Source organism: Anneissia japonica, unplaced genomic scaffold (assembly GCF_011630105.1).
Source record: "Anneissia japonica isolate Jap-2015-1 unplaced genomic scaffold, ASM1163010v1 scaffold287753_len344599_cov186, whole genome shotgun sequence".
In the NCBI taxonomy this organism is placed as follows: domain Eukaryota; kingdom Metazoa; phylum Echinodermata; class Crinoidea; order Comatulida; family Comatulidae; genus Anneissia; species Anneissia japonica.
Genome location: NW_022712461.1, coordinates 154540 through 166365, shown reverse-complemented (window position 1 = coordinate 166365; position 11826 = coordinate 154540). Strand labels below are relative to the sequence as shown.

At 33.1% G+C, this 11826-nt stretch overlaps 1 protein-coding gene across 1 annotated transcript in view; it reads right to left on the bottom strand.

Moving 5' to 3' along the window:
- Positions 1 to 1151: 1151 nt before the first annotated feature.
- Positions 1152 to 11826, bottom strand: part of LOC117107810 — a 13663-nt gene continuing 2988 nt past the window's right edge. Inside the window, exons 5-15 of the mRNA XM_033249590.1 lie at positions 11371 to 11410; positions 10671 to 10887; positions 9888 to 10083; positions 8695 to 8857; positions 8086 to 8300; positions 7218 to 7354; positions 6540 to 6731; positions 5603 to 6129; positions 5295 to 5417; positions 4744 to 4852; positions 1152 to 4338 (exon numbers count right to left, since the gene is read on the bottom strand). Of these exons, the coding sequence (XP_033105481.1) occupies positions 4084 to 4338; positions 4744 to 4852; positions 5295 to 5417; positions 5603 to 6129; positions 6540 to 6731; positions 7218 to 7354; positions 8086 to 8300; positions 8695 to 8857; positions 9888 to 10083; positions 10671 to 10887; positions 11371 to 11410 (2174 nt within the window). The 3' untranslated portion in view covers positions 1152 to 4083. The remainder of the gene's footprint in view (positions 4339 to 4743; positions 4853 to 5294; positions 5418 to 5602; positions 6130 to 6539; positions 6732 to 7217; positions 7355 to 8085; positions 8301 to 8694; positions 8858 to 9887; positions 10084 to 10670; positions 10888 to 11370; positions 11411 to 11826) is intronic.

Below are 11826 nucleotides of genomic sequence, written 5' to 3'. Positions count from 1 at the left end.
AAAGCATACATTTATTTCCCCTACCTCCATCTTAATTAATCCAGAAAAGGATATTTTAGGTCAAAATTTCAAAGTGCTGTAAAAAAAATTGCCCAAGCCCTAGGCATGGGGATTTTTTTTTCTGAGACACTATAGGGTATGCTGATTCAGAAAAACCAAAAATTAATTTTCCTTTACTTTTTTCTCGCTAAAGTTCATTTCAGCAGTTTTACAACCAGACTTACCAGCCTCAGCGAGGCTGGTAAAGATTACCGAGACGTTCCGAGATTTTACAAGGATATTACACGGAGGTACTTTCACACGTGCCGTAAAATGTTACTTTTGGTTACATTTTGTTACATTTGGTAAGATTTTTGTACGTGTGAATCGGGTATAAGTTGACTTTTAATGAGCATATAGAGGTTTGCTGCAAAAGTAATAGAATGCTAGGCCTAATTAAACGCAACTGTTGGAATATTAAGAACCAAAAAGCATTAACTAATCTGTATTGTTAGACCTTATATCGAATTTAATTCTGTTATTTTTAATTGCATGTCTAATACATGCCTTACTAAAATTAATATTATTCAAAAAGGATTTGTTAAATTTGTTTCTCGTACTTGTAATATCCTTTCCAATTATATCATTCTTCCTACTTTAAGTTCTAGACTAAATTACCTTGATTCTCTCTTTTTTTATAATTGCGTTAATGGAGTTTATGGTTCTGATCTTATTTCAGTTTTTGGTTTATCTGTTAAAACTTATGGATGTCGTAATTCTATCAATTCCTTATATAATGTTAAATTTTCTCGTGTTAATGCTACTAAATTTAGTTTTATTGTTCAATTACCTAAATTTTATAATTCTCTTGTTGGTAAAGATAATTCTATTGATATTTATTGATTCATTTAGAACGTTTAAACGTAAAATTAAGTTATATATTTAGATTTTTGACTGTTTTTTTGTGTTTAGTAACTGGATTGTTCTTTATTGTTCTCTTTGTTTTATATTATTCCATTCTGTAAGTGGCGGGCTCCCCGCTGTTGATTGTGAAATGAAATAAAATAAAATAAAATAAAATGAACTGTAGGCCTATCTTACTTTAATCTCAATGTCTAACGAGCTTGAAATACAAGGCGTGTGCAAATGACATACAAAAGTATTTGTTGGTATAAAATGTGACAGTTATAAACGAATTTATTAGGAACATCTATAGAAATGTAAACATTTCACACACTTGTACAAACAACAATAAAATATAATGTAACTTCATTGCACTAAAACTAATATATTATATACAATACACCCCCCCCCCCCACACACACACACAGTAGATCTGCAGTTTTTGAAAGGTCTGCATGAGGTATACTCTGTCACTGCATTCCATACACTGATACAGTAAAAATGAAACAGGTTCACATATCATTTTAACCCCTTAGAGAATAATTTACCATTTCACTCAAATAGGAATGGTACTACTCGATAGTAGGCCTATTAGTTTTCGAAATCACTACATAAACATTTACAATTCTGAGACTCAACCCTGTATGCAAACAATGGACCACGGGTGACGCCAATGGGGCCCTTGGTCCACTTTCGCGAGATTTTAAGCAACGACCGACCACGCCCACCTTGCTCTCTTCAGGGATACCGGCCCCTCCGTCGGGGACCTCGTTTCCCCTCTCCCCCTGTACAATGCACCTTCCTGAAATGCCAAACTACAAAACTGACCAATAAAAACAAGGTCAGGAATACACGTATTTGCAGATACTATTGCCTGCAAGTACCGTAAAACCTTGAATTGAAGCCCCAAGCTCCTTTTTTTTTTCTGCGAACATTGGATGGGCTTCTTTTCGTGGCTATTTTTGCAAAGTGAAGAAAGGTGCTTCTTTTCAAATTGAATGCTGTAAATTTGGGGAATTTGTATTATATTATTTGTATTTGTATTATATTTGGTTTCTTTCAAATTCAAGTACAGTGTATGTACTGTACTATCCTGAAAAAAAGCCGATGGGCATTTTTTTCGAGGCTAATTTTTCAAAGGAAAGAGGGGGGGGGGGGTTCAATTCGAGATGGGCTTCTTCTCGAAATGAAACCCAATGGGCTTCAATTCAAGGTTTTACGGTATTACAAAAGTTAGCTCACCATGAAAAGACATTTAAAAATCGTGTTAATGCGAATCCTTTCGGTTCTAGATAACAACTTGTTAACAATGTGTTTGCATTACAGTACTTGTATCACAAGACACTTATTAAATTAATACTGTATAAACAATCGAGAAATTATGAGAAACAATCTTTAGAAATATAGTAAATTCTGCTAAAATGTAGAGCTACAGTATATGCAGAATTTCTAAAATGTTGCTGATAGATCATCTTTTCCTTAAGATTTTTAAAAAGTTAGAGTTAGATTATTGTTTTCTATATTATGTACAATGTATTTTTTGTGACCTCTACTAACAATGCATGTTTCCTTCCAGTCAATTCGGACAAATTGATGTAAATCGTAATGAGTAAGTCTATATCTATATAATACATATCTAAAATTATTAAGTCTATATCTATATAATATACATCTATATCTACATATAATATAAGATTGTATTATTACAATACTGAAGATTTGAATAAAAATGAATATGTCTATATAAATAATATAAAATAATATATATGTAATGTATATAATATATATATATATATATATATATATAAAATTAACAAACTATACTTCATACTTTCATTCCAGTAGAAACTTGTATCTTGTTTCGTCAGGTGATGTCTAAAACTGGCAATAATATCGAGGGAAAGTATTTTTTGTGACCTCTATTAACAACACGTTTCCAGGTCAATTCAGCCAATTGATGTAAATCGGAACTTCAATGAATATGTCTATATTATATAATACATATTTATATCTACATATACATAAAATATTGTATCATTATTATAATACTGTAGATTTGAATTGAAATGAATAAGTCTATATTTGTGTGTGTAATGTATATAATAAACAGAGGAAATGTAAACTTTTTACTTCATACTTTTATTCCACTACAAGCTACTACACTCATCAAGTAATATCAAGGAAAAGCTTGAATAAAATGATTGAGAAGCAGATAGTGAACAATACTCATTTCATTAGGTGTACACATGATGAGTGGAATAAAAGTGTGAAGTAAATTAGTTCACATTTCTTCTGTTATTTAGCTCTACTTTGGTATTGAGCACTCTCCTCCTGATGATCCTGAATCAAATACTTGTGTGTGTGTGTGTATAAAAAAAATATTTCATATATAATCATTATTATCATTATACTATATATAATCATTATCATACATAATTTTGAAAATTTTCAAACAGGAAAGTGTATTGCCTGTTCCCTTTATGATTCCAAACCAAGACCATGTCTATGTTGTTTCTCTACCCAGGGCAAATCTTCCCATCATACAATGTTGTATTAAGATGTATTAAGACAAAATCTGAAATTTTTAAATTAGAGACCTTACTGAACTGATCAGAAAATTTGATCAGTATGTAAAAATAGGGACGTTTCATTCAATGCATCTGAAATGTACTTTAAATATTGGTTTGGTTTGGTTTGATTGGTTTGGTTTTGGTTTGGGTTTGGTTTCGTTTGTGAATGCAGCTCTATTCCTGTGTATCATCTGATTTATACGGGCACCAGTCAATTCGAGCGGATGCCACTTCGAGCGAATGCCGGTTCAAGCAGAATTTATTCGAGCGGATGCTAATTCGAGCGGAGAAAAGATTCACATGTGCGAACAACAGCCTGTGCGAGTTATGTATGAATTACTTTAAAATTTCCTATTTTGAGCTAAAAATCTGCATTTGGCCGAGGCTCAGGTTTTGCCTGGGAGCCAGGTACTAGCGTTATTACTCTCCCCTCCCAAGGAAATTAATTGCAAGTAGTTGAAAATCACCTTATTTTGCAAGTTTGCACCCCTCAACTGATCATCGAACCCCACTACTTCACCTTCGCGCCCCCAATCAGAACCCCCATTTCAAGACTTCTAGATACGCCACTGGAGCCAGTAATGTAAATCTGTTATGTAATCCGTTTGAACTGGCATCCGATTTATACAGTTCAAGCCAAATTGCATGTGCTGCTTTTCTTGTTGGGAACTTTTACACCCTTGTGGTTTTTCGATCCACTGACATTAGATGGCTCTGTCTTTGGAGGTGTTTGGAATGCATGATCTGGTTGACTAACTTTAGTTTCTTCTTTTGTCGAATTTGGCTTTCCATCGTCATGTTCGTCAGCTGTGGATTCTTCCTTATCTTTCACTTTCTGTTCAACTTTTTCTAATTGATCTTCAGACAATACCACATGAAGAAGCATCTGGAATTATTCATATATAGTAAAAACTTGTTAAAAATTCTACTGATCAATAATAATAAGAAATCTAAATTTATATACTGTATTAACATATCTTTATTTTAACAAATTGTGAACCAAAAATTCAATTTAACTTATGCTAGGCTTAGTACCAATAAAAATAAAATACACATGAATTCCGAAAGAATTATATTATAGTAACAGACAAAAAAAGAGACAGGAAATATTCTCTCAACAACACAATGGTCCTTAAATAACTTCCTATGTGGTGTACCACAACATGTATTTAATGTTATTTAATTATTTATTATACAAATCATTTTCATTCTAATAATAGGTACAACAACCAAAATTATCTATCTTTCTTCAAAAACTGGGATTCAAACATTAATTTATGTTACCAATTACCTCACTTAGTTTTTTTTCATCAACTTGCTGAACTTGATCTAAATCATTTGTTTCAGCGATCAGTCTTCCAATATTAGTCAATACAGGCCTTGGTACTGCACTGCAGGTTCTAAATGAAACAAATAAAAGTAAATATTGGAATTGCTTACAATGTGTATTTTAAGTCTAATAGAGGACCATCACTTGGAAGGGATGTTAAAGTCATTGGTACTCTTCAGAAAATTATTCACCACAAAATTACAATGAAAAGCTTTCAAACTTGGTAGGTTAAACTTGGTGTATTTTTAAAAGGAAATAAAGCCAAAAAAAAAAAGAATATGAAATACAAAGCGATTGGACACTCTTTTTATACAAGCTGTTTCCTCATGCTGGTTCTTGAAAATGTTGGCAGAGAACCAAAGAGAGAGGTCTTAAGAAATGCACTGATTCTCTAATAAATAAAGCAGCATCAACAAGTTTCATATCATTGGAAGTTCTTGCTGTTAAAATGAATTAAACTAGGACAATAAAGGACTGATTATATTCTATATGTTTTTAAAGTTAGAACATACCTTTTTGTACGAAAACTGTCAATAACCTTTTTAGCAGCAATCACCAATGCTAAGGCTTCTGGCTCTGACACCTCTTCATTTGAAATCAGGGTCAAGATCTTCTCGCTTACAGTAACTTTGTTTCTGGTTTAGGTAAGAAATAGACTTCATAAATGACATTTAAAGTTACATATTTAAGAAAAAATTTTTAAATTTCTAATCGTGATTTTATAGAAATTTTATAGAAATAACAAGGAGCAAAAATATGTAACACAAACATAAAAGCTGGTCCTCCATATTTTAACTTAAAAAGTCTTTGGTGTACTTACTGCATAATTAAAGAAGACCAAACTGTGTCTGCTGTAGAAACAGGGTAGAGTACAGTATGAAAATATGTTGGTTTCTTAGGCAGATTATGAACCTGGATTGGAAATAATACTGGGTTCTCCTGCGTACGATGGCGGCATAGCGCAATGTTAAAATCTTCTGTACAATCATGTGACTCAGTGTAGCTTGGGGAGACGAATGTTACAACCTTTGTTGCATTATCCAAAACATTCCGCATCTCCTGTCCAGTAGCAGCCTCCTTAACAACTGACAGTGTGGGTGCAAACAATTCCAGGAGTTTCAAAAAGAACTTGGCATATTTTTCCTCATTAGGAGTATAACTTAGAACTATATCACAACCTTCCACTTCACTTGATGGTCTAGAAAGTTCTTCACTTTTAACAAAGAATTTGTCAAGATCTGGTGGAAAGTTTTTGTAGGACTCCCAAGTTGATTTTGGGTAGTCTACCTTCATTTGGGAAGCTCGCAGTTTTTCTTGTATGATGTCTATCTCCATGTTGTCAGTTGTCTGTAAATATTGGCAAAATATATTTTTTTAATGTAATGCTCTGCAATAATTGATAAATAACCGTTACTACAATTATCTACATAACTGAAGATGATGTAGCAAGACTTCTATTAGTTAGCAAAGACTTCTAATTCTAAAACACAAATATAGATATTAGGTTAAGGTGTTCTGTGTGTCAGTGTGCTGTTGCAACTGTGTTGTTTGTATGTTCTTTGGTGCAGTGAAAGTTGGCACACTTAAATAATATGAAGAGAAATAATGTGCAAAGGAAAGTGTTTGGCTTTCCAAGACAGAACTATAGAGTACGGTATTTATAGCTGGACAGGGCTACTAGTGCAGCTAAATTTTATCATCAAACTTTGATATTTAATATCAAAATTATCATGTTATACAAAATTATATCTACTTACCTCTGAGAAGAGCTCTTTCATAGTGCCAGTACTTTGAGTTTTGAGGTAGGTAACTATTGTTTTAGAAGTAGATTCAATGGCAGACTTGAATGATTTTCCAGTGGCGTCTACCAACTTGATCTGTCTGAACTCCAAAGGGATGTCTTCCACATCTTCATCCAAGAATATAGGGACCAGTGTAAGTTCCCGATTCTGCAATACAGTATATTTTCTGGGAGTTAATGTATTGTTATTTAAAAAAAGTGTTTTCAAGAATTGATGCCTGTATATATTCCCACATTCAACATTCAATAAATTATTTTTAAATAACTACTGATTCTTATTTACTCAGGCCTTCAAAAAGGCACTCAAGACTTATCTGGCGACACTGGTACACAGGATCCTCTGCTTTTTAATTTTAATTTATCTATTTATAATCTTTGGGTTTTTTAGGATAGGATAAGCTAATCAGGTGCTATAGAACTAGTTGCACAATATGCGCAACCTAAAACATGTATTATTGTTTTTTAATTAACATAGCCTTTTTATTTAACTTTTTTTAATAAACCCTACTACAGGTATTTAAATTGTCTTCTATTTCATCAGATAGCTTAGCTAAGCTTTAAAATGTACTCATAGAATTTCATTAATTATTACCTATTTATTAATATCAGTTTATCTTTCATGAATTATAATTACCTTCTGGCAATGTTTAGCAAGTGCCAAATTAAATTCTTCTCGACAGACAGGTGATAGAAGGTAATCTTTGGTTATCAAGGCAACTAACACCTTAGTGCCATCAATGGCATGATATAGTGTTTGTTGCCATGTAGTACCTGAAAATTATGTGAAAATCACTTTTTTATTTTAAGATTTTAAAAACTCTCCAATTTATATTTCAATCTTTCTATAAATGTAATCCATTTACGTCTTCACAATTTTTATGATAAAAACAAATGCTTAAAAAATATATAGTCAGTTCAATATAGTAATTACACAACAATTAATGCTTAATAGCATACTGAGAAAAAAGAAAAATACAAAACATATAGAGTGTATATTAAACAAATAAATGATAATATAAAAATAATGACAAAAAAAATCATAAAAAAATAATTTTGAAATTAACTTGCCTCATATTGTCGTAACATACAAATTATTAACTTAAGAATAGAAATTACTAAATTAAAAAATGCGTACCCAGATTTTTTTACTGGATAATTTAATAATGATAAATATAATAAAAACACTTCCAGTGACTGGAAGTGTTTCTATTATTTTTCGCTGTAATATTATGGGTAAACATTTTTTAAATACACTAATTTCTATGTTCAAGTTGATAATTATGTTATTTAAAAAAAACCCACTTAATTTCAATAATGATTTTTATGATTTTTTTTTCTCGGTATTTTGCATCATACAATACATCTTTAAATATAGAACATACACGGTGCTATACACCACACCTAATTAGAATATATTCATATATAATAACTTATATTTGCTTTTTCATATTCAAATTTGAATTTTAAAAATACAAGCACCATGCATGCGTGTATAATCTTACCTGTCTTCAGCTCTTGAATGTCGAAAAAGACTTTCAAATTTGGGTCAACGCTGTTAATGATTTCCTTAACCTGCGAAGCTTGTTCAGAATTGCGATGGCAGTAAGAGATGAAGATATCGTACTGCAGTGTAGGCTGTTCATGTACGAACTCAGCATGCACCTCCACATTCAACGTCAGAGCCAGCTGTTCACAGGCAATGCTTAGTTTCACTGTGCTGTAAGCGAATAAAATTGTTACATTAGTAACTACTGTAGCTATTCATATATGCCTACAATGGAAAACCAATAATGTTCAGTTGGGTTTTTTTTCAAATACTGTATATTAGGTGTGGGCATAAAAATAAGACAGAGGGCCAAACAGAATTTTGGATTTAACACTGAGGGCAGCTTGCAGTGCTTTTATGCTACATTTTACTGATAATGGGTATCGGGCCATAAAAACATCTAATGTTTAATATAATTAGAAATTAATCTAATATATATTTAAATATTTTTAAAGACCCAAGACCACTTGGGTATGAAAGAAAGCTCTTTACGCAGAGTAGTACATTTTATCTATTATTTTTTTAATAAAGAATAAAGATTCCATTAATTACTGTAGATACTTACAGACAGTCCACATACTGCACTAGCCCCATGTATGTTGGCATTTTCTCCACAGGTTCAATATAAAAAGGGGCAAGAAGATCCCTCCGAGCCTTTCTATTACAACACAATGCTATGTTGTACTGCTCAACGCATGAAGTTGATTTCAAATAGTTAGGACTGAGCACTGATGGAAAGAAAAAAAATAAATGATACCCTAAGAAGTTGAATAAAAGACAATGGTATTAAATAATTATTCTAATACAGGAATGTACAGTAGACCATGCATTTTGCCAGAGATTAAACATACTGGTACACAATGCTCCCTGAGTATACCTTGATGTATAACATTCCACAGAAAAATACATTCTCTGCTACAAAATCCTACCCATATATACTCTTGGGTGGAGAGAGACAAACACAGGTATGAAAGTGCCTTGTCCAAGGCCACAAGCTACATGCACAGTGATGGTTTCAAACCCCTGACCTCAAGATTGAGAGCTCAAATCGCAATCGCTGCACCAATGCTCCCCCATTGTAATGACAGTTTAGGTTTATTCTAATATTATTAGTACTCGCATTTCGACTGACTCGTACACATAATTTTGGCAAGCTCGTACCCATATTTGGCTAACCAATACCCATGTTTAGTGTCTACCTTTGTATTACAAATATTATGTAGTATTATCTATTTTGATTGTAATCATGTTAAACTATATTAAAGAAAAACTTTCAGCAGGAATGAAGTTTATAAAGTCATGATCGCCGTCAGAACTATAACAAGAGGGCACTATATAGTAAGTATAGTGTCACAGCCATAAATAGGCACTTAAGTTTAGTTCAATTCGTGCAAAAAATTTCAGTATCTCTACTATTAGAGTTCGTTCAGGCAGACACTTGTAGTACAGAATAAGAAGTATTTAATATTAGATTTCGTTTTATTATTGCGCCACAATAACATACGAATACACGTTGGTATGAGTTAGCCAACTTGAGCACGAGCTGACGTAAATTTGTGTACAGATTTGCCAAAGTGGGTACGAGTTGGCATGGGTACGAGTTAGCCAAGGCCACAGGGAGGGTATGCCACACTAGCTATTCGTTTGTGTCCTTGGACATAGGCACTACGTTAGCTGCCCTCAATTTACATGTTCTAATGTATGTGGCATGTGTTTTATGATGAATATCCATGCGTGGTTTACACTAGTAAGCTCTACCTGTGATGACCCTCGCACAGCGAATCATAACCTCATACATGTCTTCCTGCCACACCTGATCTTTATTCAGTTCTTGATGACTGCCAAAAATGCGAATATCTGGCTTAGCAACTTCAAGGTTTTTGCTAATAGAAGTAGCAGTTGCTCCATCTTCATTGCTAAATGAAAGGTATACGTCATACTCTATTTTGACCGCCTGAAATCATAAAAACAATGTTTGTTGTGATGAGTCACAAAAGAATGTGTCACAAACACAGCGGATACAGTTCAAGACCACCTTTGGGACCTGAAAACGTGGGGTGGTCTCTTGGGTCTTTGAAAAAGTGGTCTCGAATTAGAAGGGGTCTCTGAATAAGAGGGATCTCAAATTCGAGGCTGCACTGTATATTTTCAGCTTAAAGTCAGGCTCCTGGTGTAAAAATGGGCAGTTACGCCCCTTTTTCCCCCAGTTTTTAAATATTCAAAAGTCTGTATCTCATTCACCGTTCCCCAGTTTTTCGTCAAACAACTTTTTTATGTCTTAGAAAAATCAGTTCTACAACATATCAACATTTTTTTTTCCTCCAGAGCCTGACTTTAATGATGGTCTTGTAGACATAAGACATAATAAGTAATTTAATCTTTCAGTTAAAAAAGAGAATTCATTCTACAAAGAATCTTACTTGAATGTTTTATTAATTAATTCTTTGACCATGCTTTGACAATTATCAGGAGAATGAAAAGGGATTAGCATTTACCATTAAGGCTGTGAAGAAATTAGAAATAAAAACATATGCACTATACCTTTGGAACAACACTTTTCATGTCAAACTTTTTCTTCAATGTGTCAAAAGTTTTAAGCACATCTGTAAAGCCAGTCATAGGTGGAGTATCACCCTGTTCAAATCTACAATAAAGAACGATCTTTAACCTGCGTAGGGGAAGCCCAGCTTTCATCCAGTTCACAGCGGCCTCCACCATTCCCTTCAACATAGTGTCTTTGCTGTAACCCTGCATACAAGTATCATAATAACTATAAGCACATAACGAAACTTACTCCAAAAATAATTACAGTGACCGTATAAGGATGCACCATATATATTTTCTACAATATTAGGGAATGAAACAAAAAAATATAGGTAAGTTTCTACATGTTAAGGATTTTTTTCATTAATTTTGGAAATGTTTGTATTGAACGATTTATTATTCGGTATATGATTTTTTTGTATAAGGATGCACCATTAAAATACATATGGCAATAATTTATAATTTTAAAGCGATTCCAAATAAAATCTGAAATCTTCTCAAACCATTAATTTCTACAAGTAGGACAGCGATTATTTGCTATTGACCATCATTGGTGCATGGCTAAATAAATAAATAAAATAAACATATATTTCATATGTCTTTCTAAATAAGATGTGGAATCATAGCAGTACAGCTGTAGGTTTCCAATCAAAAAATTCACTCCACACATTCTATGCAGCCAGGAGTACAAGTGGATCCTGATACAGTAGGTTTTAATACAGTAGAACCTCGATTTTACGTACGGTACGGGACCGGAGGGCGTACGTAAATCGGGGGATTCGTAAAATAGAGGTTGGGTTAAATTTGTGGTAACCTTTGACCTAATACGTACGTAACGCTCAATATACGTATGTATGAACGAACGATGTTACCTAGCTAGGCTAGACCAAGCCTACTAATAAAACCAGGTGTTTAGTGTGTTTATTCATCACTTTACGATGTCATAATAAAGTGTTCAAATAAAACCGTTGGTCTGGTGTATTAATTCATCACTTTATATCTTTGATTTAACTAAAGAACATGAAAATATTGTAAAATTACCTATACGACAAAGGTATAAGGTAGGTATAAACCCATGTGCGCTGCACTGGGCGAGCCAACCAATTAGCGTTCGTGTACGTGAAACAGCAACCATGTGCACTGCACTGGGCGA